Raw genomic sequence first — 26,915 nt, forward strand, 5'->3', positions numbered from 1 at the left:
CATGAGTGTGTTATACTCTTCCTGACACCCGTGTACCACTTCCTGGATTTTAAAACACTTTAATAGCCAATTTATTGGATACCTAGAAGCAAGTGATTTTCTACCAGTTAGAACATGTACAAATTGTGTGACTTAGTGGGGGGAAAGTGAGTCTAGGTTTAACTGTTTCTATAGAAACCAGCAGGCTCCTCAATGTCAAAGTCAGAACAGGAAGTCAGGATGTCCGAGCCCAGCCAGTGAATGTTCAGCCTGCTGCCCTAGCACCTCCGGTCTGCCCTTTTTGTAGGAAGCCTGGGTGTAACAACTATACGTTAAGGGATAAATAAGGTGATGTGGTGTGGCTGGTGATCACAAGCACTCCCAGAATCAAGACCTGTTGTCAAACATTTGAGGCAGCAACTGATTTGCCTTCTTTACCTTAATGTGGTTCTTAGACATCAGTAAGTACCATATTTATGGGTGGGCATGTCTTTATTATTTTATTTCCTGAGTATGAGTGTGTGTGTGTGTGTGTGTGTGTGTGGACAATGGGTGTCTTCCTTGATTGTGTTTTTTCATCTAGAGCTTTTTCATTCCACTTATTGCTGCAGGTTCTCTTACTGAACCCAGGGTTTGACAATTTTTGCTAGCAACTGGTTTGGCTTAGGGAGCCTGTCTTCAACTCCCAAGTGGTATGATCTCAGAGAGCTACCAGGCCTGCCTGGCCTTTTATGTGAGTCCTGCAAATCTGAACTCTGATTTCCATCTTTGTGCAATAAACACATTGTCCACTGAGCTATTTCTACAACCCATAGTAAGGGGTTTTGCAGCAAGAGTCACTAAAATTTAAGTATTACTTAATTCAACCTCATAACTACCCTCTGAAAATTACTTTTAAAAAGAACCTTATTTTACTGGCAAGGAAGTCAGACATGATAGTAAAACCATAGACTAAATTTCAGGTAGTCCACTTCAGACCTGGAACTCAGGCATTAGAGGATGGTTTGGTTCATTCAAAAAATGATGTGTGGTAGGAAGAAAGACAATGGAAAGAGGGATGGGGACAGTTCAGTTGATATCAACTGATTGTTGCCTTGCAAGCCCGAGAAGCTGGATTCAACCCCCAGAGCTTACATAAAAAAGCGGAGTGTAATGTCTCACACTTGTAACACACCCTGGTGTGGAGGAGGCACACACAAGTCTGGATCTGGAATTTGCTGGTCAGCCAGCCTAGCTTACTTGATAAGCTTGAGAGATACTGCCTCAAAAAGCAAAACAAACAAACAAGCAAACAAAAAAGTAGATAGTGCTTGAAGAACAGGCAACGCGTGCGCGCGCACGTGCGCGCGCGCGCGCACACACACACACACACACACACACACACACACACACACACACACACACACGATGCAAAGCATTTTTAGTAACTGGTTAATGCATTGTTATCCTCAGGCTGATTTTGAGACCAGACAAATTAATACAGGCATAGCCAACAGTCAATCCATGCTTAAACATCCCCAGAGTGAGTTGGCCTTGCATACCTGTCGGCCTGGGTGGAAAGGCTGAGCACCACCTTGGCAGCACTGTTCCCACTCAGACTACCTCCCCGGAAGTCCGAGGTCCGGCCACGGCTACATTCCCGAACAAGCTCCTGGATGGAGTGTGGCTGGACCACAGGGGCTGTGTTCAGGGAAGGCCCCTGCTCCAGGCTCTGCTCCTGGGATGAGCTCTTAAACTCAATTTCCCCAAGGAGGCCAGAGCTCCCAGATGTCTTCTGTGGCTGATGGATGGTCAGAGGGGGCTGGGAGATACCATCGCTGAAGTGGGTGTGCTCCAGTGTACCCACATACTCACACACCCTAGAGAGAGTCAAACAGGAAGTGAATACTGTAGCCCAGCTCTGCCGACTCTATTCATCCCACAGTGAGGTAAAACGAAATCTAGCTACCCCTGGAGTTTGCCTCAGCTTTCCTCCTTTCCTTTTATCATATTTTGCACTGCCATTTCCTCACTATGTTTGTTACTACTTAGAGACAGAAGATTTGTTTTGAATTGGGCCAGCCTTGGCACGGGTAAGCGATTCCTAAGATTCTCTCACTCATCACCGCTGGGGAAAAGACAGGCAAGAGAACTCTGTTTACCCCTTCTGTGTTGCTTAGGTTACTGCTTTACTAAACAACCTATTTGAAAACTTTCCCTGAGGCATCCCTTCTCCCTCTGTCCTATGCTCTGATTAGCTGAGAAGCACTTCCTGACGAAAGGATCCCAAACGAACATGCTTAGTGGACAGGCGCTGTTGACACAGTAGACATCTACCCAGCTATGATGTGGCTGATGCTGATAGCTCTAAATACCTGTGTCCACGTATGGAATGGGGATAAGGGGGATCCCCTAGCATGGCAGGAACAGAACAGACATGTGCAACTGCCAACTTCCAAAGGCTTTGTTCCTAATTGAACTTAAGATGCATTCTAAGACATCTCAGATAATTTAGTTGCTGTCGATGGGCATCCTGATAAACTATTCTGGTATTCTATAGTTAGGGAGTTTGTTGAATTCACATATATTGCTTGCGTGTCACCTGAATCTCTTCCCTTTGTTTTTTTTTGTAAGGCCAAGGCAAAACATCAGGTTATCAGCTTCTCTTTCTCACTCCACTTTGCTCCAGGCTGCTACATCCTGGTCCTTTCACATGTTCCTTTCACGATGGTTGGTGTAGGGGGAGGTGCTGATACTAAGGTCCGGTTCCCTAACTAGTTCTTGATTTTGTCAGTGAAGAAGGCTTTCCAAGTTCCAGGAGGAAAAGGTAGATGGAGGGAAAAAGAGGGTCTTTTCTGCACGCTTTTAAACAAGAAAGCAGCAGCAGTCATGTTCGGCCTCAGGGCAGCTAGGGCCTGCAACTTCTGCTATGGGCAGGGGCCAAGGAGGTTGGTGGGGGCTAGCTGATACAGGGTAGCTAATAAGTTTAGGGCAGGAGGAAAAAATGGGGATAATTGATGAGGGCATGCCTTTCCAGGCAGGAGATTCTGTGCCCAGAAATTGTGCTAGCCAGCAAGTTCTAAAGTAATAAAGCCGTCCAAATGTTTTCTATCCATGGAGCAAAGGCAAGGTAGAAAAAGAGAAGCTGGGTTGGGAGATGGTTAGATCAATCCGGGCTAAGCTGGGAGGGGCTGGTGGCTCGGTCACAGCTCCAGAGCTAAGGCTACCGGTAGTGTGTTTTAAAAACTACATGTAACAGGTTAGTTTTACAACCCTTAGCCATCCTGCATACTGTTCTCTTAGGAACTCAACTAGCACTTGGAGCTATATTTGTTTTAGTGACGTCAAACTGAACTCAGATCTCGCTGGGTTATCATCTGACTCTTCTCTTTCCAGGGGTGATCTGCTCGTTTTCTTTCTTCTGCTCTAATGCCAGTGCCTGGGGAGATGTGGTTCTTGACTTAGACTTAAGAGTTGCACTATTGAGTGGTCGCCATTTTGTTTTGATTTTACAGGTGCTGACTGAGACTCTCTTTACTTCCGTGCCACAAAACTCAAGAGTCAAATTCTTAGTGGTGCTTTGCACAGATGTATTACTGTGTTCTTCTTGTGTTTCTTTGTCCACTTAAACTAGATGTCTTTAATGAGGTACTGTATATACTAATGTGCGTTATCCAGGGTCCTTTTTTGTAAATAGAAAGGACAATGTACTCTCATTTAAACTGCATGGGTGTGTTCTATCTGCTACTCAAGAAAGCAGCTTTTTCTCCATTGCTATAATCCATCTGTCCCCCACGGCAATGTCAACAGATAAATCACAGTTCCTTGAATCCAGTTCTGCCATTCTGTTCTCTGCAACATACGTGCCGCAGGTACTTATCTCTTGTCCTCTTTTCTGTGTCTCACTAAAAACGTATCTAAACGGCGAACGCTCTGCTGAGATGCTGCAGACTCTGGAGTCTGTACCCTCTCTACCACCCCAGGCTTTCCAAGGCAGGGTCTGTGCCGTTAGGGGTGGGGAATACCATCATGCACCTGAACACGTGTGGCCAGCAGTCCGGGTTGTGGCTTCCCATCTCCAGGCCTACGCTGAGAATGGCATCCATGCACAAGACGTGGGCTGTGTGCAGCCACACCCCCTGCACCTTCCCCATCTGCTCCAGTTTCTGCTCCACTTTTAGTTTCACTGTGCCAGAAAGACATTTATTAAAATAGCAGTCTGAGTAAGGGAGACAGAAAGGGAGAGAGACAAGATGGAAATGAAAGAGTGTGTTCTCATGCAAGAGCAAAAGGGAAATGATATACTTCACTGGCTGCAAGCACCTCTTCAGCAGGGCTCCATCGTCCACATGCAAAGTCATGGTCAGACAAGACCCCATTCACTGGTAACCCCTGCTCTGTGGCTCTAGGGTCAGATGGATCCCGAGCTAGGTACAGGTCCTTCCAGCCCACCCATGGGTCTAGTGAGACATAACACCACTGAGGGTGGGCTCCATGTGCTAACTCCAGCCCAAACATCTGTTTCCAGATTCCTCATCCGTCCTTGTACACCTCAATTTATAAAAATCAAGAAATTCTTGGCAGTATGCAAGTAAGTCTCTCTGATATCAATATTATTTCTGATATTAATATTATTTCTGATGTGGTCATCTAAAAAACTATGTGTATGTATCTGGAGCACAAAGATGACTTCTTTCATGATGTAATTTTATCCCCGGAATCCACACTTGTATCTGTAAGCTATAAATAATGCTTTATTGAAATAAAATAAAAGTGGTGATATCTGAGGAAGAACACAAAAATTGATTTGGCATATCATTCATGCTAAGTCCTAACACAAGGCCAAATGGCAGTGCCACCCTTAAAGAAAGCTTTCCAGTTACCAGATGTGGTGGGTGATAATTCAGAGCTAAGGAATAGAGAAAACTATCTTCAAGTGACTCAGCCAGTTTCACGTCAGAAGGAGAAAGTTATTTTTAGGAAAACACTATTTGCCTCATGAATATAAGACCAGTTTCATTTTGTATTTGTTTATGATTAGAACATTTTTAGCTTTGTAAAGTGTTCTATTTTAGGAACCATAATTAAAAAAATTAAACATTTAAAAATATTTATTTTATGTGTATGAGTGTTTTATTTGCATGTATGTATGGGCACATCTGTATGTGGGCTCCCTCAGAGGTCAGAAATGGATGTCAGAACCGTACAGATGGGTGTGAGCCACCACCCAGGTACAGAGAATATAACTTGGGTCTTCTGGAAGAGCAGCCAGTGCTCTTAACAGCTGATCTATTTCCCTAGCTACAAGAACTCCGACTTGTGTGTGTGTGTGTGTGTGTATGAGTGTATGCACACACATATGTGTAGGCATGCATACCTGTGCATCTGCAGAGACCTGCAGAGATCTGAGGAGACCTGCAGAGTTAGGGTGCTGTATCCCTGAGAACTAGCGTGGAAGGAAGACTTTTGTGTTGTACCTGACGTGTAGTTTGGGAGATAAGCGATGAGAAGTGTGGTCCTCGTGACCGAAGAGCAAGCACTCTTAACGGCTGAGCCATCTCTGTAGGCCCTACAATTTATATTTTTGAGTAAGTTTTTGCTGTGCAACTCAAGCTGGTCTCAAGTTTGTGACCCTGTCACCTCAAATTCTTGAGGTCTGGCACACAGATGTTCACCATTACAGGTGGCTAAATGTGTGTATTTGTGTGTAGTTAATAGGCATACAATACTTAAGTAGGTTTTGATTCCTTCCCCACCCCCCTTCTTCCAGATCTATAAGAATTATATTGCTTGTTAACAGGTTCTCAATATTACTCAAATTTGTGGAACAGTGACCTAAACCGCTTGTCTTTGCTAAGAATTTCTATGACTGGCTATCCACAGATAGCATCAGTATAATTTGGATCATGCTTGTATTTCTCCTTCAGCCTGATGGATGCCTTGCATCTTCCAATGGTATTAGGAAACACATTTTCTTTCCTTGTGTCTAGAAGATTATCAGTTTCACTGACCTTCTCTTGTGCCCACAAAACCCAGGTTTTCCTGAGTGAAGTTTTTCGGGCCCCCTTTTATAGATTCTATTTGACTTTTTACCCTCAGAACTTTGGCCAATTTGCCAGTCCTACTGTAACCAGAGGGATATCTAGTGTGCTCTAGCAGCCTGAAGATGACCCAGGTGGAGGCTCTGCCAGGTGGGCCCCTGGCACTCTTGTCAGCAGCCAACTGTACTTTCCTTGTCACTGGTGGCCTGTATGACTCTCTTGGGAGGAGGAGACACCATCAAAACTAGCTAAGTTCCCTCATCTAAGACAGACTCAGGCCTGTGGCTCCGGGTGGGGGTGGGAGTCCTGACTAGTGGCAATTGCCTACTGTGTATCACACATAGAATGGGGACCAGTTGCTAGTGAGTGGTCTCAGCAGGTAGATCCTGGCCTGCAGCTGTTACCTTGTGCTAGGGCATCACTGGGCTCTTGGGATTGCCTTTCTTCTTTCTCTTCTTGGACACAGGATGCAGCTGCCATTTGGGCAAGAGCTGAGGCACAGTTAGCAGCGACCCCTTCAGAGAGACAAACAGCCACCCATTAATTATGTTCTCCAGAGACATACCAGTAGAACCCCTTGTGAATGATGCATTGACCGGTGAGTTCTGACGAGACCCTCCCCCAGGCCAAGAGTCAGGGATGCCCACAGGTACCGAGTGCACAGCTCAGTCGCGCAGCTTTCCTTAGCCCATCAAGGCTCATGCAGATGGCATCTCGCTCTTTCTGGTTCTGCTCTTTGATACCCTCAGCTCCAAGGATGAAGGCCAACCCCTTGGAGCTTCCTGCCATCCGACCAGTCAAGGGGGTTGACAGAGTATCAATCAGGTTCTTCCAGCAGCCAACCAAAATATAACGGGCAAATGCAACACCTACAAGAAAAGGGGTATTGGCCACTTTTCAGAGACAAAAGGAACGACAACGAAGGGTCTGAGGTTCTCCAGGCCTCAGCTAAGCAATTCGGAGTTACATGTAATTCTACAACGGGAAATACAATGTATTAGATCGGGTTGGGTCAGGTTTCACTCAGTGATCATAAATAATTAACGGGACACCACTGTCTCAGCTGGGCAATTTCATTAGCTACCTTCACCACCAGACAAAGCCATAATTTATTGAAGCCACCATTAACAGTTTGATTGCTGGTGACATGTCTAAAGTATGTACATTTTACACTCAGAGGTGAAGGTCTTACCTGCTACCGTGGAGTCATCAAGTCTCCTGCTCTGGGTGAAAGGTGACTCCACTGAAGCTGACGCCATCAACTGGCCACCGATTGCGCTACTCTCTAGACCATCGATATCTGCCAATCACAAGAGCAAAGCCACCCCTAAAGTCTTCCCTTCTTCCCAATAAAAAAACAACAAAAAACCCAAACAACAACAATAACAACAACAAAAAACCAGTAGCCACCATAGTATTTATGTCTTTTCAACAAAAATCCATTCTATTTATTACACATGAGTCATAAAGCCACTTCTTTTCTGAGAAAATATAAATGTTGCTTTGTTCCCTCAGTCTGTTTTTTTTTCTTTTCGTCAAAGCATTCTTTTATATGCTGTCGCATGCTTTATATTTGAAAAAAATAAGGCTAAACTCTACCTCAGCTGTTGTCATAAAAATCTACTCACTTAAGATGTTTTCATCTTTGGATCCTGTATTTATTCAAAATTATGGCATCATCACTAATCATCCTAGAGTACTCTAGTATGCACGTGCATTCATGCACGCATGCACGCACACATGTGAGCATGCGTGTACACACACACACACACACACATACACACACACACACACACACACACACACACACACACACACACACAAACACTGTAAAGACGTTTCACTGTATTGAACAGCCTAGTTTCAGACTTGCTAGTCTCCTGCATCTGCTTCTCCTATTCTGAACCAGAAAGAATATTCAACCATGGCAGGTTAGTCGTTCTCTTCCAGAGCTGTTTTACCAGAACTACGGAGAGTAAACCTCTTTGGTCAGATAGCTTTTATTCTAATGACGAATGCACGGATGATGATACTTTCCAATTTCCAAATTGTTTTACATTTTGTTGTTTTTTTGTGTTTTCATTTGATTGCCCCCGACTACTTACACCAGGAAGGGATGGAATTATTTTTCCATTTTTCAGGATGAAATTCAGTATTTGAAGCAGAAAAAGGTATAATTTCTGAGTGTCTGGCATAAGATCCAAGTGTAAAGTAGATAAACTGCCTACGTCCACGAGGCTGACAAAGGACAGAACTGAATTTTGTATTCATGTTTCTGACTGGCATTCAGGCCTCTCTCTATAGCACTATGATTTAGTTGAACATGAGTTCCTAAACCATTTCCTCCCAATTTTTGCAAGAGTAAACTCCTACCTATGAAAACAGCTCTACAAACTCCTTCCTACTCTGGCAGGAAGGGACTGGTCTGGGCTAAAACCCCTGGGTTTCTGCTTATCTCTGAATGAAGAGGACCTTTAGACCAGAGCCAGGAACTTCATTCTTTGGGCACCGATTTCCTCATTATAACATAAGCTGATCATGAGATCAACATATGAATTTGGATACAACTGATACAGTTAAATGAAATACAGGGAAAGTTATAGAAAAAGAGGATAGAATAATTTTATCCTTAATTTGGAACTTCATCCTTGCTTGAGTCTTGCTTGATGATGTCAATACATATTGTTAACATTTTTATTTTATATTGGAAATCTTCTGGCAACACATCAGAAGTTCATAAAAGGTAGAAATTCATATGGCAGCTACTATAGAAATAGGCAAGTTTTCTGGAATCAATTTAGTTTTTAACCAATGGGCTCATGATATTTACCAGAAGTAATCATTGTATCCAGATTATAATAGCTCCTATATACTGGGTACAAGATTAATGAACTCAAGCAATATGAAATTTATTTACATATAAAGTTTTCCATTTCTTTGAATGGTTTGCCATGTTACAAGAAGTGGCCCATTAGCTGATGGTCAGAGCTCACAGTGCCTCTCCTGGTACACCATGGAGGGTCAGATACTGCCCACACTTTGCTTGCTAGTTTACCTCTGGAATCTGCTATAATATTTCATGGAGAATTAATTATTATTTTTATTTGTATCAGTATTTTACTTGCATGTATAGATATGGACCAAGTGCATGGCACGCCTGGTGCTCTGGAGAGCACAAGAAGGCATTGCACTGCAACTGAAATTAGAGATGATTGTGAGTTGTCATGTGGGCACTGGGAACAGAACCTGGGTCATCTGCAAGAATAGCAAATGCTCTTAACTGCTGAGCCATCACTCCAGCCCTCACAGAACCTTATTTTCATAGTTTGAAAAGACTACATACTGCTATCATTAATATTCCTACATTATGGCTGATTAGCAATAATGATGAATGAATACAGGTATTGTGGATTGCCTGTTACTTCTTTTACATTGATCAAATGACTCTTTATTAAGCTTTGGGTAAGAGATTCATAGAGATCTTATTTGGCAGAAACCTGGTATTTAAGAGCCTCAAATGAATTCTAAGACATTTACACACTCCAGGCAGTACTCTCTACCCTAATGAAGGGAGTTTGTAGAAACATATGGAAATGAAGCATTGATTAAACTAAGTGAATGTCTTTTACACATATGAGTGATTGTTTACTGTGTGTTTGTCTATGTACATGTCCATGTGTATGTATGTGTATATACACATATGTGTGGAGGGTAGAAATTGATGTGAGCTATCTTCCTCTTCATTATATTTTTTAAGACAGGCTCTCCCACTGAAACTGGAGCACTCTGATTCATCTAGATTGACTGCCAGAAAATGCCAGGGACCCTCTGTACCAAGATAGAGATACCTATAACTATGCCTGATTTTTATGCAGGTGTTAGGGATCAAACTTCGATCCTCAAGATGATCGAGCCTTCTCTCCAGTACCCAGGAATGGTTATTTTTCAAGTGGTATAATAGAACCATGATTAATAAAATACAAACTGGTCACTTGTCTCACATTCCTGGTCCTTAAGATGTGGACCTTAGACTTGGTTTAACCAGTTCCATCTTGATTCTAGAAGAAAGATTCCAGATTCAAGAAAGTTCCAGGCCTGTGTTCTCCAGGAAGAGGCCTCATTCATCTCTCTCTGCCTGGTTTCCAATTAGACCTTACTTTCCAATTCCTGATTGTTTGTTCCCACCTGCTAGCTGCTTACTCTGTCATCTTTTATGAAAGCCTTGGTGTCAACCATAGATGACATTATCACTTTTAATCAATAGATCCAACCTCTCAGCTACACTACCAGTTTTAGTCCTACTTTGACCCTGTGTAGTAAGCAGTTGATAAGCTTGAGATGCAGGAAACAGTGCTTCTAGTATAGCAACACATACTATAGTATAGTGTCCCATGAGCTACAGCTGTGAGAGGACAATTCAGATTGTAAATCAATCAATTCAATTGTAAATCAATCTGGGAACCCAGAACCAGTAAAAACCCAAATAAAAAAACAACAAAAATCAGCCTTGAAGATTTAACTTAACTGCGGAACATATCAAAGTTTTGAACATTTATTGGTAAACCAGAAAAAACCAGAAAGGTCTGCTTTTGCCAAAAATCACCCTACCTTGAGACAATACATACTATTTTCCATATGTTCACTTGAAATTTCTAGCAGTTAAAAGGGATAATAAAATTTTTTAACACTATAGAGAAGGATACCAGGAAAGCCAGTATTTGGCATTATTTTAAATTCTGGTACAGATAGGAAAAGAATACTGACAGGAAATGGGAACAAGGCCAAGTAGAAAACCAACAGCTTTGCATTATCGATGGGCAAACCCCAGGAGAACTAAACAATGTGGGATCTCTATTAGCATGTGAGAGCTTCCAGGAATCACACAAGTCTATCAATGAGCCTACAGCAGTTACTCCAACATTGAGGGTGCTAAGTTAGCCCTACCCAATGGTGGTTGTGAGCACACCAGGCTGTCCATGACAAAAGGAGAGCAAATGCTTGAGGGGTGTTTTCATGATGCCTTCCTGGAACAGTTACTCAAAGCCGGTTCAAGCATTGTGGCATTTCTAAAAGGGCCCAGAACGTCAGCTTCTCCCAACTACTGCACACTCTATGACCTTGGCATTACTCACTGACCGGTGAGCATGGTGATGAGGGGAAGGCTGTTGTCCTCAGGGCTGCCCCAGTAGCCAGCTTCTCCCAGCATGTTTCTGTCCAGCACCTGATGGTACAGTTCCTCGAGCCAGGCCTGGGAGAAGACCATGAGCACGCCGCTGGTCTGCACCTGTTTCATGAACTCTTTCTGCAGAGAGGCCATGGAAGGGGACCAAATATACACTCTTGTGAATAAACAGCCTCCCACACTGCTCCCCCTTCCCACCCTAACTGAATCGGAGCTTTTGATTGGGGGAGGGGTAAGAATAAAAGGGGGGAAAGCTGGGATGCAGTCCAAGCTCCACACAGGTGTATTATTTGTGACATCATCTGACAAATAGCCTGTGAAAGGACCAAGATGCTGCACTTCACATTCTTGTTTTTGGTTGGGTGGGAAGGTTATCACCTACATGACTACCTTCCATAGTTTCTTCTTCTTGCTGTCCCAGTAGCAGCAGGGATAGAATAAGCTGTGGAAGGAGTATGTGTACCCAAGGGAGACTTGACCTACACTCTTACATTGTCATCAAGTAACATTGGAAGGTTATATTTCATTCAAGAAAGAAGTGATCATTGATTCCTTTCTGAAATTCATGACCTAGATTACCAAACTGACATCAAGGAAGCAGCTTGTTAACCCACGGGAGCCAACCACAGGATAGTCAACACCATCCTTACTACACACCTTACAAAAGGCACGGAATACACAAGTGATTACTGTGTGAATTTCACATTCACCCTCTCCACCCGCCAAACCTGCCCAGGCATGGGTACTACAGGGCAGTAGGGCGCAGAACACACTGGCCAGTTTCTCCCTAGATACCCAACACTTGGCTGCACAGTGACAGCTGATGTCATCGCTTATCCAGGGGAGAACCCACACCAGAGCTCATGCTCACCATCATGCCTGGTGCCACGGTTGGTCGCTTCCGGTAGTAGTCACCGTGGGAGAGCTTCAGGTTGAGCAGTAGGGCACAGTGTGCCGCTGTGTACAAGCTGTCTGCATTCATCAGCATCTGGAAGCTCAGGCTACTGCCTCCATCAAAGCCAGGAGAGTGCATCATGCCTATGAGAAGAAATGAAGGCATCCATGGGGCTGCCACAGTGTGCTAGCACTTGCATCTGGAGAGCCAGGATAGATTCCAGCAATAGAAACTCCACTGTGCAGAGCACTTCTAAATAGTGCTGACTACTAGCTAGTGTGCTCACAGGACCAGATGCAAGTAACCTATCAGGAAGGGTATGTTCTGGAGTTGATTTTCATTTTCTTCTTTCTTTTCCTCCCTTCCTTCTTTTCTTCTTTTCTTCATTCATTCATTCATTCATTCATTCATTCATTCATTCATGTATTTGAGTACACTGTAGCTGTACAGATGGCTGTGACCCTTCATATGGTTGTTAGGAATTGAATTTTAGGACCTCTGCTTGCTCTGGTCAACTGCTCCCTCAGTCCCTGCCTGCTCCAGCCCAAAGATTTATTTATTATTATAAATAAGTACACTCTAGCTGTCTTCAGATGCACCAGAAGAGGGCATCAGATGTCATTACGGCTGATTGTGAGTCACTATGTGGTTGCTGGGATTTGAACTCAGGACCTTCCGAAGAGCACTCAGTGCTCTTACCCACTGAGCCATCTTGCCAGCCCTGGAGTTGATTTTCTACAACTAGATCTCGAGCTGTTAATTAGCAGCAGTGACTTGGGTAAAGCCCTCTGAACCCTCTATAAACTTCTTAAGGGTCAAATTTATCCAGATGCTTTCCACAACAACATAAAACCATTGAATCTCATCCCCTCTCACCTCTTGTTCTTAAGTTGCTTGCTATTTCTTCCCACTTCTATGTCTGCCTTGGTCTCCTAGACCTCTGATGAGTTATGCTCAAGTCAGCTTCTCAGAGACCTTCCCTTTCAATTCCATAGCTTCCTTCCAAGCTACACAAACTGTTCTCTCCCTGTACTTAATTGCTTTGATGCCACAGGTGTAGGCATGCATATGTGTGCAGACATGCAAGTGTGTGTGTGTGTGCTAGGGATTGAAGTCAGGTTTCACACACACCAGGTTGATGCTCTACTTTCTAAGCAACACCTTTACCTCTTGGCTTTTTGAGGCAGGCCCCATTATGTTGCTCAAGATGATGTCATCCTTATTCTTCCTGCTTCAGCCTCCCAGGCACTGAGATTACAGGCATCAGTCACTCTATCAACCTGCACATTTGTTTATGGTCTGCTCTTAGCATTCTAATGCATATGCTGTTAAAAACCGAGAGCAGGGTTTGAACATGTGCTTGACCAGCAGTGCTAATTGCAGGATTATTCACAGTAGCCAAAAGGTGAAAACAACCACATGTTTAGCAAGGAACAAGTGGGTAATCAACTGCGGGGGACACATAAAATGACATATTAGTCAGCACTGTAACGCAGACGAACCTTGAGAACATTCTGCTACATACAATAAGTGAGATGAAAATGATAAATATGTAGAATGTGCTGATGTGCACTGCCTAGATGGATAAGTTTACAGAGGTAGCATATTAACTGGGAATTGGAGAAGAACTCATTTCTAGTTAGAGGCAGAGCTCTAGAAATGGTCCTGAGGGTTGCACAATACAATAAATATAATTTGTGCTCAATTGTACATGGAAGATGATTAAAATATCAGTTTTAGTGGTATATGTTTATTCTTAGCAAAATTAAAAGAAATAATGACATAATATATCAAAAAACATGTAAGGGCTGGAGAGAACTTGCTGCAATAATTTGAGGATGAGAGCTCAGAGTCCCAGAACTCACTTAAAAAGCCAGGTGAACATGAAAGTCTATGAATCATCTCAGCATGAGAGAGGCAGAGACAGGGATTTCTGGAGCAAGCTGGCCAAACCAGCAAGCACTGGGTTCAGTGAGAGGCCCCTCTTCAGTATATAAGGTATAGGGTGATCAAAAAAAGACAGTCCATATCAGCCTCAGGTATCTGTATACATATACATGAACACAAACACACATATATGCATCCACATATATATGAACATCCACAGACCATATACACTTCAAGTGTACATGTTGAAGAGTAAACTATGGTAAATAAATTTGTGGCAATAAGCCATTTTTTAATGAGGGAAAAAATAACCCCATAATTGTTACTGTCTTATTCTCAAGTATTTCTCCCTAAAATACTATATAAGATGATACTTCATACTGAGTAGAATTTTCATTTGAATAGCCCTTTGGATGTTCGCAGGTTAGCCAAGAAAGCCAGCACACACAGGAGTACAACATGCATGCTCCAATCACAGTTCAGTCTGCCGGAGTGCTCTTGCTGCGTCTGAGCTCTCAGAGAGCCCTTGGGTGGCATCCCATCATCTGAAACTTATACAATGTTAATCACATCGGCTTCTGCAAACACTGGGAGACTAGGGATCTGCATGTGGGGGAAACAGTTCATCCTAAAATCACGTGTGAAGATAGCATAGGTTTAGTTCATCCTAAAATCACGTGTGAAGATAGCATAGGTTTAGTTTATCCTAAAATCACGTGTGAAGATAGCATAGGCTCACGTATTCTTCAAACCATGTCTCAGAGAATTCCTTCCTCAGAGATGCCCCTCATCTGATATATAAAAATTTTTTATAAGAACTGGAAATGCAGATCTGCAACTGCAACATTTATCCCTAACTGCGAAGTTTAATGTGCTAGTAAGAAGGTAGGGACCCAAAAGCTTTCGAGGTTGGAAAGAACTGGAGTTCACCAGCTTATGTAAGTATGAATGCCATCTAGGTATATCCTCCTTAGGCCACACTCAGTGAGGAACAGCCTGGTTGCAGAGCACTGTCAGAACACTGCAGCCCGTCCAGACCATACTGAGAGCACTTTGTGACCATGCACACAAGACCTATTATTTTATTCCTGCCATGTCCTCTCCAACTCCTCAATAACTCCCTGTTTGATTACTACTGTTGCACACAAACACACACACTCGATGCTGAAAGGGAAAGAGGCCGTGGTTGGATCTGCTGGCATGGAAAGTCATGCCACTGCTAGAGGTGCAACAAAGCTCAAAGACACTGCTGGGAGGTCTGCTTATGACTGAAATAATTTGTTGGATTTGTTAACAATGTTTTCCAGCAGTGCCCTGCTATCTATGTGCAGGTTAATTTTTACAATAATAAATAACCAACAAACTTGAGTATAAGACAAAATGAAAACTATTCTGTATACATAATAAAGGAACCATTTTCCTGATATACCAGATATATTTTCTGCTGATATCAGTCAAAACCAACAACAATAAACACACACTGTACTTCACAAAATACTGTCTATCATGTACAACCATTTTCTTCCTATACATTATTTTGTTTGATTCTTTTCTTTCTTTTTTTTTTTTTTTTTTTTTTTTTTTTTTTTTTTTTTTTTTTTTTTACCAAGGAGAATTTCCTTGAGACATTGATGAATTTGCCTAACGTTACACAGATAGAAACTGGCTTTGTGCTCTATGCTTTGCTGCTAATGTGAGCTGATTTTATTGCACACAATCTCTCTGATAAGCACTCCATGGTAGGTTCTATGCATGTTTTCCTGACTGGCCTTGTTGATATATTATCCATTTTGCAGCAATAAACCAAGGGAAGTTATGACTGTTTGCATATTCTAGCCACAGTGCTTATATTTTTCAGGCTCTGATAACTATGGTCCATCTTGCCAGCTTGAATAAAGATGTTCTTTAATTTCCAGGAACAAGAGGATGGATCACCTGTTAGACTGGTTACAAGTCTAAATGACTGGATACAAAATTATCACAAAAGAACTCTAAAAAGTCTTTCCTATGTTAAGATAATGTGACATTTCTCTTAAAAAAATCAAAATTAAATACTTGACATAAAACATTTAACTGCATTATAGAGCACAACAAACCTAGAACAATAAATGTTCTTCTAACCCTGAATGACACCCTTGCCAGCAACACTCTCTCCTACGTGCATGGTAAGCTAGTTGCTGAGAAGACAGGACCATATATTTTGTACCGCACAGTGACATTTCTGGACATCTCTTCTTCTTTTTAATGACTGCACTGAGCACTGCATGCTTGCATTGCGATTCATATAATTGATACTCAACTGATAACCAAGTATGCTGTTTCAGTTGTAAAAGAGCTTACATGATGAGATGTCCTTTAGCAGTTTGCCATGTGTGTTTGTGTAATACATTCCTAAAACAAAAATACGCACAGCACAGATATTTGCAAATAGTTGTGCATGGTGAGTACACACATGGGGGGGCACACTCAATGTTGGCACTGTTCCTCTGTTGCTCTCTACTTTATGTGTGGGTATGAGGCCACTCATCAAGACAGAGCACATTTTGTCCTGAGACCCATGTGTATAGTGTCTTCAGCATTAGGGTCATCTAGACATGGAGCATATAGAACACCCTTTAAAGCAGCCAAATTGATCTCCAAGGAGGGACCTTTGTGACCTTATTCTGCTGTCTCTCTTCCTGGTTGGACATGAAGGCTGTATATGCAGCTTGGACAGTGAGGCCACCTTAGTTGTCACTGTGAAGCAGAGCAGAGGAGAAGAACAGAGAGTGCCAGGCCCTGGGTCACTGAGGAACTCTGCATGGCCAACCTCAGACTTAACAGGAGAGACAAAAATGAATCCTCCTTCAGTAATCATTGAGTCTTATAATACCTGCAAACACACAAGCCTAAAAGACTAAGACGGACAAACATAATTACTTAGTTTAGAACTAATTTTTTACTTTGAGTTCCACAAAGACATTGAGATAAACTTAGATGGCCATTTTTGGGGTTGCTGAAACCATAGCTAGCTGCTGAAGCTAGTAAAAGTGTCCTTGTCTTCATGCTTTGGATTTGCAAGGCTATGACCTCCTCCAAAGACTCACTCCCTGAGGGGCAGTGAGAGGAGATAGCAAGGCAGAGACACGAAGGTGCTTAGCTAGTATGGGCTGCAGTGTAGGGCTTCCTGTGTCTGCAAAGACCTGAGGCGTTATAAAGAACACAGATGGAGGTGCGCAGGGAGTCCCAGCTGTGCCAGAATCTTCTGACTCCAAGCTCAAAAGTACACAGCAAGATTTATAACGCCCCGGTAGCCAATGAACTGGGTCACTAGGGCTCACTGGAGTTAGAAATCATCAGAGTCCCTCCATTTCAGATCTTGTATAAGTTCCAACTTTGGGTTTGATCCTGCAATGGGGACCATTAGGAAGGCAGAGACTAATTGTCTTGCTAGCTAGGTGGGCTAGGAGTCTAGAGACAGAACTGTTAGAACCTAAAGAAACAGCCATTTTTTTTAAACATCTGAGATTTAGATTTTACTACTTCATCTCATAAAATTTGATAAAATTATAAATACCCTATCATCAGCAGTCCGCTTTACATTCAGTCTCAAGCCTACTCTAAACCACTCATCTATGGGAGAGCCATTCTCAAGTAGATAGGTGCCTGTGACCTCTTACCAGTTTCTGGGCAGGGATGGAGATGCTTTTGGTCCTGAGGATCCACTTAACCCAGATGACACCTTGCTCTGTGCAATATTAAAAAGGTACTTAGGTAGCAGTTATGGATCAGGTCGAGCACAGTCTTAGAAAATCCATTTGTTTGAGTACTTCCAAGTTCCCTTACAAAACACCATAAGCAATTTGGCTTGAAAAACAAAAAGACTATTTATTCACTCAGCTAGAGAAGCTCATGCCAGTGGCATAACCAGCAGTCTTGTCATAGGAGTCCCCAGGCAGGAAATGTTAAGTGACTGATTCAATTAAGACAGCAGAGGCCAGATGACAGAGCAAGGGAGAAAGAAGGTTTAAACATTCTAATATATGAATAAATAATTAAAGATCTGGAAGAAAAATGTCAGCTCAAAATAACAATGTATGAAAAAGCCACGAGGAAATATGATACTTGGTAAGATAATTAAAAATTAAAATCAATAACAAACATATGTTTGAACAGAGGTACCTTTGTGTGGTGGGAAAAGAAACTCCCAGAAGCCATAGGTTATTAAATGAAAATTCCAGCGCAGAGGGTGGACTGTCTTGCTATGAATAATCAGTCAAAAAGTCTTAAAGATCCTCAAACAATACAAACAATTGTATTAATTGAGTTAATTGCTCCTCAGAACTAGAGGGTAAGATCTTATTGCTGAAGTCACTACACAAACTGGTCTCAGGGCACAGAAAAATCAAGCTGGAGCCTGGCTAGACGCATCTTCCCCTCTGGGGAGCACCATGGTAGTGAATAGCTTTCATAGGTGGTGCTATTCAGGATGCTTCGGGAGAACTGACACTACCATCATTCTTAGATGTGGACTCTGCAAGCCATACTACTGACCGACTGAGTTAAGATGTACCGATAGCACAATAGAGGCAAGTATCCCATGGAAACCAACTGCTTCCTAAGTGAATTTGAGGCCTATCCCATCGGGAGAGTTAATGTCTGAAACTATTAACCTAACCAATATATGTGGCTGAGGAAGTCAAAGGCCCTAGAAGGAATGCTATCGTGGTTGTTTCACTAAATGGGAAAAATGCATCGTCAGTTTATCTTCTACATAACTGTGTCCGGGCCCACAGATTAGCACTTGTCTTAATTACTTTTCTAATAGTGCTGTGAAACACCATGACCAAACGCAAACCCAGGAGGAAAGGCTATATTTGGATTTCATATCCTGAGTCCACTGAGGAAAGCCAAGGCAGAAACTCAAACCAGGCAATATCCTGGAAGCAGGAGCTGCTGCAGATGACATGGAGGGATGCAACTTACTGGTTTGCTTCTCAGAGCTTGCCCAATCTGCTTTCTTATAGTACCCAGGACCACCAGGTTGGCACCATCACTAATTTTAAAAATGCCCTACAGGCTTGCCTGCTTCCTGACTGATTTTATACAGGCTTTTTTTCCCCCCACCCAATTGAGGTTCCCTCTTCTCAGATTACTCCAGTTTGGTGGTTCTCAACCCTTTCCTCATGATGTGGTGACCACCAGCCATAAAGTTATTTTTTGTTGCTACTTCACTACTGTATTTTCTACTGTTATGAATAGTAATGTAAATATTTGGTATGTGGGATATCTGATATGTGACCCCTGTGAAGGGTCATTCAGCCACCAAAGTGCAGGAGAGAAAGCCAACCAGCCATGTAAGAATTCCGGTAGGTGGCCACTGGCCACTTCCCCTATTAGGAGAAGGTTCAGGAGTCTCAGGAGTACCAGAGGGAGTGTTTGCTAACAGGAGAAGGGTTAGGAGTGCTCAGCCTTTGAGCTAGTCACAGCATGTCATAAATTAACTAATGAGTATGTGTCTTTCATTCAGGAATCCAAAGAGCTCCTATGCGGGGTGGGGGTTGGGGTTGGGGGTGGGGGTTGGGGAGGTCTGGGAGTCTGACCTGCCGGGAACCAAGCGGTGTAGCTAAACTTGCAAATATACCAAAGGGGCAGTGATCGACAGGTTGAGAACCACTGCTCTGCACTAGTTTGTGTTAAGTTGACGTAAAACTAGCCAGGACAGTACTGCTCTCCGCTATGGTTAGAGAAACTTCATTTTACAGTGGCAAGCAGTAAGTGCAAACCCCCTAGCTGCTGACAATAAGTGAACGGTGAATGCTCAGCTATAAGCAGAAAATCAATACCAATCTCTCCAAGGCTCAGGGGACACCAGGGAACAAGGGAGAGAAAGAACATAGGAGACAAAAGAAGGGAAGGTGGTGTGAAACTCTGACTTTCTGGCTTGACACATGTACGAGCTGGGTTTTGTCAACCTTACACAAACCTAGAATTAACTTGAAAGAGTAATCTCAATTGAGTAAATGCTTCCATCAGATGTCTGTAGGGAAGTCTATAGAGCATTTCCTTGGTCAATTATCAATGTAGGAATCACATCCACTGTGGGTGGTGCCACTCCTTGGCACATGGCCCTGGGTTACATAAGAACGCAGGCTGGGAAAACCATGGGGAGCAAGCCAGGCAAGTAGTTCTCTTCCAGAGTTTCTGCTGCGGGCTCCTGCCCTGACTTCCCTTCATGAAGGACTGTGAGCTATAAGGTGTAATAAACCTCTCCACAAGTTGGTTTTGTCACAATTATCAAAACAATAAAAACCCAAGACAACATGCTTATTGCAGTCTTGAGCTCAGATGAGGTGATTGTCTATACAAAATGTGAAGAAGATTGAACCCAGCAAAGTTCTGTCATGGAGAGGGAGGCTCTCACTGCTCCCTGGGGATTTATATATGGTTGGCGGCAGGGAAGAAAGTCATCTTCTTCAGAGGTCTAGTTACTGGTAATGCCCATAATCCCATAAACAAAAGCATCTCCCATTCTGTCATATGCAATCCTAAGGAAATTCACTGGCTCACACCCACCAGCCTCCCCACCCCCACTCCCACCCTTAGGCCCACTTCTACAATTAGGGACAAAAGAAAGTGGGAGAGGATCGTGGGTAAAGGAGATCAGAGGGAAGGAAACAGAGGGTAAAGGGGGTGAACACAATAAAAATACATTAGATACTTGTATGAACACGCTGCAATTAGCATATGATAATAAAAGCATCACAAAGTTAGATATCTGACTCATGATTCAGGTTGTCTTCACTGTCTGAGACATCTCCCTGATGAGTTGCATAATTGTAATTTAAAAAAGAAGACTATGTTTGGTTTCTAGACACCCCCTCCCCACACACACACAAGGGACTGAGATGCATATTTTACATATCAAAGCAGACCTGGCCTCTAGGTTCTTCCAGCATTCCTCAGTCCTGACCTGGCATACCCTGCCCCAACCCTGACCTTTCCAGCCCAGGAGATGGTCTGCCCTTCCCCCAGAGGCTCTTCCCTATATAATCCAGACATTTTGATCTCTCCCTCTCTCTCCCCTCTCTCCTTCTTTCTCTGCACATATACTCTTTCTCTCTTTCTCTTCCCCCTCCCTCCGCTTCTCTCTTCCCATGGTGACTTCCCTGGTCTCAGTCCTTGGGGCCAGTAAACTCAACTGAGAGCAGCTTCCCAATGAAGCTGTCTATATATAATCTAATCTAGCTTGAATTGGCTCATCTTGCCATTAGAGAAATAACCTATCAGACTGTGTGACTCATGACATTACCATTTTCCAGAGACTGAATCATTACCATAACCATTGGTGTTGGGCTCTGAAAAGCAGCTGTTCTGGACCACGGATACCTGATGGACTATCTTCCTTGGCACCAAGGACAGCTAGTTAGAGTAGTTCAGGCTGTGGAGCTTGTCTCTGCATCATAAACCTATACCTGTAAGTCTTCTAGATCTTTACTCTCTTCAACAGAAGAAAAGCTAGGGTTGACTAACATGCCTTAAGCCAGTGGTTCTCAACCTTTGGTTGCACCCCCTTAGGGGTTGTATGACCTTTTCAAAGGGGCTACATATCAAATAGCCTGCTGAAAGGACAACATAAACCCCATTCGTCTATATTTAAGTAGCCAATTTATCATCATTGAAGGTCCAGGACTGATTTCAAAAAAAGGCCAGAAGGCACCAGCTCTAGGAACAGACCACAAGTCCCAGAAACTAGGCCAGAAGATACCAGCTCTGGGGCTGGAGAGATGGCTCAGCAGTTAAGGGCACTGACTGTTCTTCCGAAGGTTCTGAGTTCAAATCCCAGCAACCACATGGTGGCTCACAACCATTCATAATGAGCTCTGATGCCCTCTTCTGGGGTATCTGAAGACAGCTACAGTGTACTTACATATAATAAATAAATAAATCTTTAAAAAAAATATCAGCTCCATAAAATCTAGAATAAGATCATTAAACCCCCTCCCAAAGAATAGCCTGGGGATCACAAAAATGGGGAAATATCTTATCTCAGGATGGACCCTCTGCCCTCGGCAGCCCTATCTCATCCTATGATAAAACACTGATGACCTAGGAATGCAGACCACTGACCACCTGTGACACCCTAGTACCCACCAATGAAATTTTAGATTACTTAATCTCTCTGGAGAGTCCCCCTAGTTCCCTCTAAGAAGACCTGTGTACCTTTGTCTGGGGTCGCCATTCAAAAATGCTTGACCCCCACATGTCAGTTGTTTCTGTCGAATAAACTCTTTGTTTTTTTGCAAACTGAGTCTGGAGTCTTCCCTCTGAGATTTTTGGACCCTCACACTACATATCAGATATGTACATTATGATTCATAACACTAACAAAATTATAGTTATGAAGTAGCAATGAACATAATTTTATGGTTGGAGGGACTGTATTAGGAACATGAGCAAATGTATTAAAGAGTCACAGCATTGGGAAGGCTGTGAACCACTGCTTTAAGCAGTTCAAACCACGGGCAGAAAGATGTTACACGAAGGCACAAAGCTCTCAATGTTATTGTGGCAAGAGACAGTTTACAAACCTGAGCAGAAAGTAGAGGCAAAGTTCTGAAGGGCGGAGTCCACCTCTTCCACACTGGACAGGGCCAGCAGCCGGGGTAGGAGGCCCTCAAGGGACTGTATAAACAGTCGGGCGCTGTGCTGGTCTGCCTCCTGGTTCTTTAGCAGTTTGAGAGACAAAGCAGCGGTTCGAAGGGACCGATGGCCTATGTAGTCCCGAGGGGTCTGTTCTTCATCAGCCAGGGAACAGTTGTCTGACCCAATGTCTGACACATCAGACCTCCCTGAGTCCTTTTCTGCCGCCATGGAATACTGATCACAGGAATCAAATTCAGTCCTCGACAGGTCTTGGTCATCTACACTGAAGTTGCTCTCACTATACCTAGATCCGTAGGACCTTGTCCTGCAGTCCACTGACAGGAAGTTGGTGATATCGGGGTAAGGGACTGTGTGGCTTCTCTGAACCACATCTGGCTGGTCTATAGCCTCAGGTTCTGACACTTTGCCCATGGTCCCCTTGCCTTCCTGAATGGCTGGTGACTTGAGCCCATTCTTGTGGTCCTCTGGTGTCGTCTGACCCAATTCTCCTTCCAAGGTAGTCTGGCCTGTGTCTGTGGTGACACTGATGCTGATGTCAGGGCTCCTCTCATTGCCTGACTCCCATGGAGTGTGCTCCGAAGACAGCACTCTCCGCTGCCAGCGGAAGTCAGCCTCATTAATTTCCATGGAGTCCCGGCTCGACTCGGCCCCATCCCTCAGCTCTTCAAGGCGCAGAAGCAGCTGCTGCACTTGAGTGTCATTCAAGCCTTTCCCTTGGCTGAGTTCATCCAGAGCCCCAAGCAAGGTGCAGACACAGGACACAGCAGCGTAGCAGGCTTCAATGCCTCCTTTGATGCATGCTTCTGTCATGCCGTCCATGATGCTAAACAGTGTTCAAGACAGAAAATAGCAGCCAGGCGTGAAAGACCAAGAAATGCCCCCAAATATACAAGAGTTATTAGCTTGGCCAACTGCACAGTATTCAAAAGAGATAGTCTAATTTGTATAACTTGCATAACATTAAGACAATAAATGACTCAAACATGTTCAGGCTGGGAAAAATTCCAGATAAAGTTCTCCACCTAAAACCATATGCCCTCTTGGTTGGCTAAGTTTTTCTGGGAACAGGTAAATATTCCAGAAGGGAAATATGTTGTTCTATTCAAGAACAGACACTGAGAATTTTATTTTTGTATTATGTTCAGACCTTCAAATAGAAACAGTTGCTGTGGCTAAGAGTCATAAAGACATTTCTGTGTAAACAGGTTCTTACCAGATGTATGCCAACACTACTTGTACAAATCATACTAAGTTTCCTATGGGAGCTACTTGCAATAGAATCCTACAGCTCATACTGTACATCAAAAGACTCTTCTCTTTCATAATTCAGTGAATAGTTTTTAGATGTTTCAGTGTGTAGATTCAGTTTTAAGCCAGTATGGAAATCTGGCAAGTTATAAGTAGAATAAATTAATATGTTTTATGTGGCTTGTGGGTAAATAATTAAATATGCGCATTTTAAAATGTAGATTCATCAATAGTTTGTGAATTTGGGGTTAAGATGAAAAGTCTTCAGAGAAGCAGTGTTGGACTACCAACACATACCCAGAAGGAAAATGCAACATACAGTTTGAGAAGATCCAAGTGAGACTTTCTTTTGGAAATAGATCTTTTCCTTGGTTCAGACTCAATAGAGCTTGGTCCTGCCAAGTCATACAGACGCTGTGGGCTCCCAAGTATCTTTAGAAAAAAAAAGGAGAAAATAACAGAAAAGTGAGTATCACAAAAACAAAACAAGCCAAACCAAACCAAAAATACACCAAATGTTAGAATCACAATATCAAGTAAGCAATGTGCTTTTCTTTAGTGAAGGACATAAGAGGAGAAATGATTACCAGGCTGCGGCTCTTTTCTCAGAAATACTTAGAACCAGGAGAATCTCTGATCTGGGTCTTAACTTTTCAATAGGCCTATTGGTACCTATGCAACGAGGTATTTTCAGGGTGAAACTTGTGGTGTTCTAAATGAAATATCATCTGTAATCTTGAGCATTTACATTCTTGGTCCTAAATGGTAGTGCTGTTTGGGTAGGTTTAGGTGTGGCCTTCCTGGTGGATGTTTGTCACTGGGGCGAGGTGCTGTGGTATACAAGTGATGCTTTGTCCCTGGTCCCCCTACGCTTCCCTACCTGCAGCTTGAGGTGTGACCTCTCGGCTTTTCCTGACACCAAGACTTCTGTCTGCTGCCACAATTCCCTGCCATAATGGGCTCTTATCCTCTGAAACTGCAGAGCCAAATAATCTTTCTCTTCTGTAAGCTGCCTGGTGTTTTGATACAGCATCAGGAAGGAACTAATATAGAACCCAAGTTAAACATCACATTTATTTCACATACAACTTGTATTTTTAGCCTGAAGGCAATGTTACACAATATTTTTAAAACTTTAGTGCATGAGGGTTTTGTACCATCATATTATCTACTTATGGAATTATGTCAGTACTGAAGAAACCTCTGCACTTCAGATTTTGGACTAATGATATTAAATGTACATTTTAATACAATTAATTGAAGCTACAAAATACTTAGGTACAAAACAGAATGTGATACACTGGTATAGTCACTGGGCTGTACAATGGCTCTCTCTAACTTCCTCACATTAAGTCACTTAATTAGCATCTCTCCAACATCCATCCCCGCATCCCCCAGTGACCGAAATTCTATTATCTGCTTCTATGTGTTCAGCACGTTTGGAATTCACATATAAATGTGATCAAGTGGTACTACTTTCTGTACCTGACTTATTTCACCCCTGTTGTCACCGAGAACAGAGTTTCCTTTTCTCTTAGGATAAATCACTATTACAGCAATACTATTTTGACTATATTTAGTTTATATCTTCTCTGGCGGGAGTCACTACGTGTTGTAACAGTACACTGGAGATGATGCTTCACTAAACGATTGTAAGTGAGGCAGCCTCTGCCTTCTATGCTATGGGCCATCAGCTTCCCAGCTGACATGTTCTTCCAGTGACTTTTCTTAGAGTCCTTTAGTTCTTCAGTTCCTTCTGACGTAGTGCAGGGATGGGAATGATATTGAGACGTGTTACATATTGTGACGTCTTTGGAGTCATGCTTCCTCCCCCTTTTTTCAAATAAATGCAGAATATACAATTACTAGTAATAAAGTGTTCTTTTTTTATAGGGATGGGTTCAGCAAGGTAAGGCCACATGGATATTTCTATAGAAAGTTCTTTGAGGATTATTGAGTTGGTGCAGACACACATAGGAAACTCCCAGGAGGGCAAGTTTTACATGATGCTCCTCTTTGTATGGCTTTGGCATTTTCACATAGGTTCAAAGTCACCGACTGTGGGAAAAAGCTGAGATCCAGAAACAAACAAAAAAAAAAAAACCCAGTGTTGTTCTAGATCTTTCTCCATGCTTAAGGAATCTGTGGCCTGTCCATAAGTGCTGATATCTGTTTGAAACTATCATATGTATTCTATCTATGTGGAAGGGTTAAATTATAAAATATTGTCTGAAATTGTGGTTTTATCTAAAAAAAACCTGGCTAAGAAAAGATGAATTTTTTGCATTTGAGAATGTTACAAGAATCTACATTAGTTGTATGTTTTAAAGATTTTATTTTGTTTAAGTGTGTGTGTGTGTCCCCACAGGTATGCACACATGTGAGTGCAAGTGTCCATTGGGGCCACAACTTGGCATCAGATTCATATTCTACTAGAGCTGGAGTTATAGGCAAGCTGTGAGCTGCTTGACGCAAGTGCTGGGAACTGACCTCTGCCAGAGCAGTGGAAGTGAGTTACTCTAATCTGTCCTTTCCATGGTAGAAAAATTCATGTCCTCTTCACAGGTCATCAAGGCCATCAACTACCAGAGCTTCTCTTCCTCTTTATTGAGTGTTCCATGTTCAACAGCTACTGAGTAACCAGAAATGTGAAGCTGTCCTTCACAATCTTGGAACCTTCCAGAGCACTAATCTAATTGCGTGCTCTTCAAGCCAGGAGATATTTCTGAAGACAACGTTTTGAAGGTTGTTTAAAAGTCTGTTGTTGTTGTGATTGTTGTCGCTGCTGCTGTTGTTGTTGTTGTAACCCAGACATGACTTCTCTATAGGGGCAGAGGCAGCCCTTCTATCACCTCCCCATTTGATGAGCCCGGGTTATCATGGGTTATAAGGAGAGGTCTCACACCACTTTTTGCTTAGACTCTTATTTCTTTCTGCTATTTCAAATCTATTCTCCTCTGTTTTCCAACAGAGAAAGAGGTTGGAGAGATGGGATGTTTATTTTAGGTTTTCTACTTTAACAAACTTATGCTCTGCAAGGGCTGCCTTCCCACAAGTT

The 26,915-nt window shown here is 42.8% G+C and overlaps 1 protein-coding gene across 1 annotated transcript in view; it reads right to left on the bottom strand.

Moving 5' to 3' along the window:
• Nucleotides 1-26,915, bottom strand: part of Arfgef3 (ARFGEF family member 3) — a 155,748-nt gene that overhangs the window by 35,617 nt on the left and 93,216 nt on the right. Inside the window, exons 11-19 of the mRNA NM_001033258.4 lie at nucleotides 24,177-24,289; nucleotides 22,534-23,432; nucleotides 12,053-12,219; nucleotides 11,136-11,301; nucleotides 7,192-7,299; nucleotides 6,653-6,868; nucleotides 6,404-6,514; nucleotides 3,994-4,144; nucleotides 1,521-1,838 (exon numbers count right to left, since the gene is read on the bottom strand). Of these exons, the coding sequence (NP_001028430.1) occupies nucleotides 1,521-1,838; nucleotides 3,994-4,144; nucleotides 6,404-6,514; nucleotides 6,653-6,868; nucleotides 7,192-7,299; nucleotides 11,136-11,301; nucleotides 12,053-12,219; nucleotides 22,534-23,432; nucleotides 24,177-24,289 (2,249 nt within the window). The remainder of the gene's footprint in view (nucleotides 1-1,520; nucleotides 1,839-3,993; nucleotides 4,145-6,403; nucleotides 6,515-6,652; nucleotides 6,869-7,191; nucleotides 7,300-11,135; nucleotides 11,302-12,052; nucleotides 12,220-22,533; nucleotides 23,433-24,176; nucleotides 24,290-26,915) is intronic.

Source organism: Mus musculus, chromosome 10 (assembly GCF_000001635.26).
Source record: "Mus musculus strain C57BL/6J chromosome 10, GRCm38.p6 C57BL/6J".
Taxonomy (NCBI): Eukaryota; Metazoa; Chordata; class Mammalia; order Rodentia; family Muridae; genus Mus; species Mus musculus.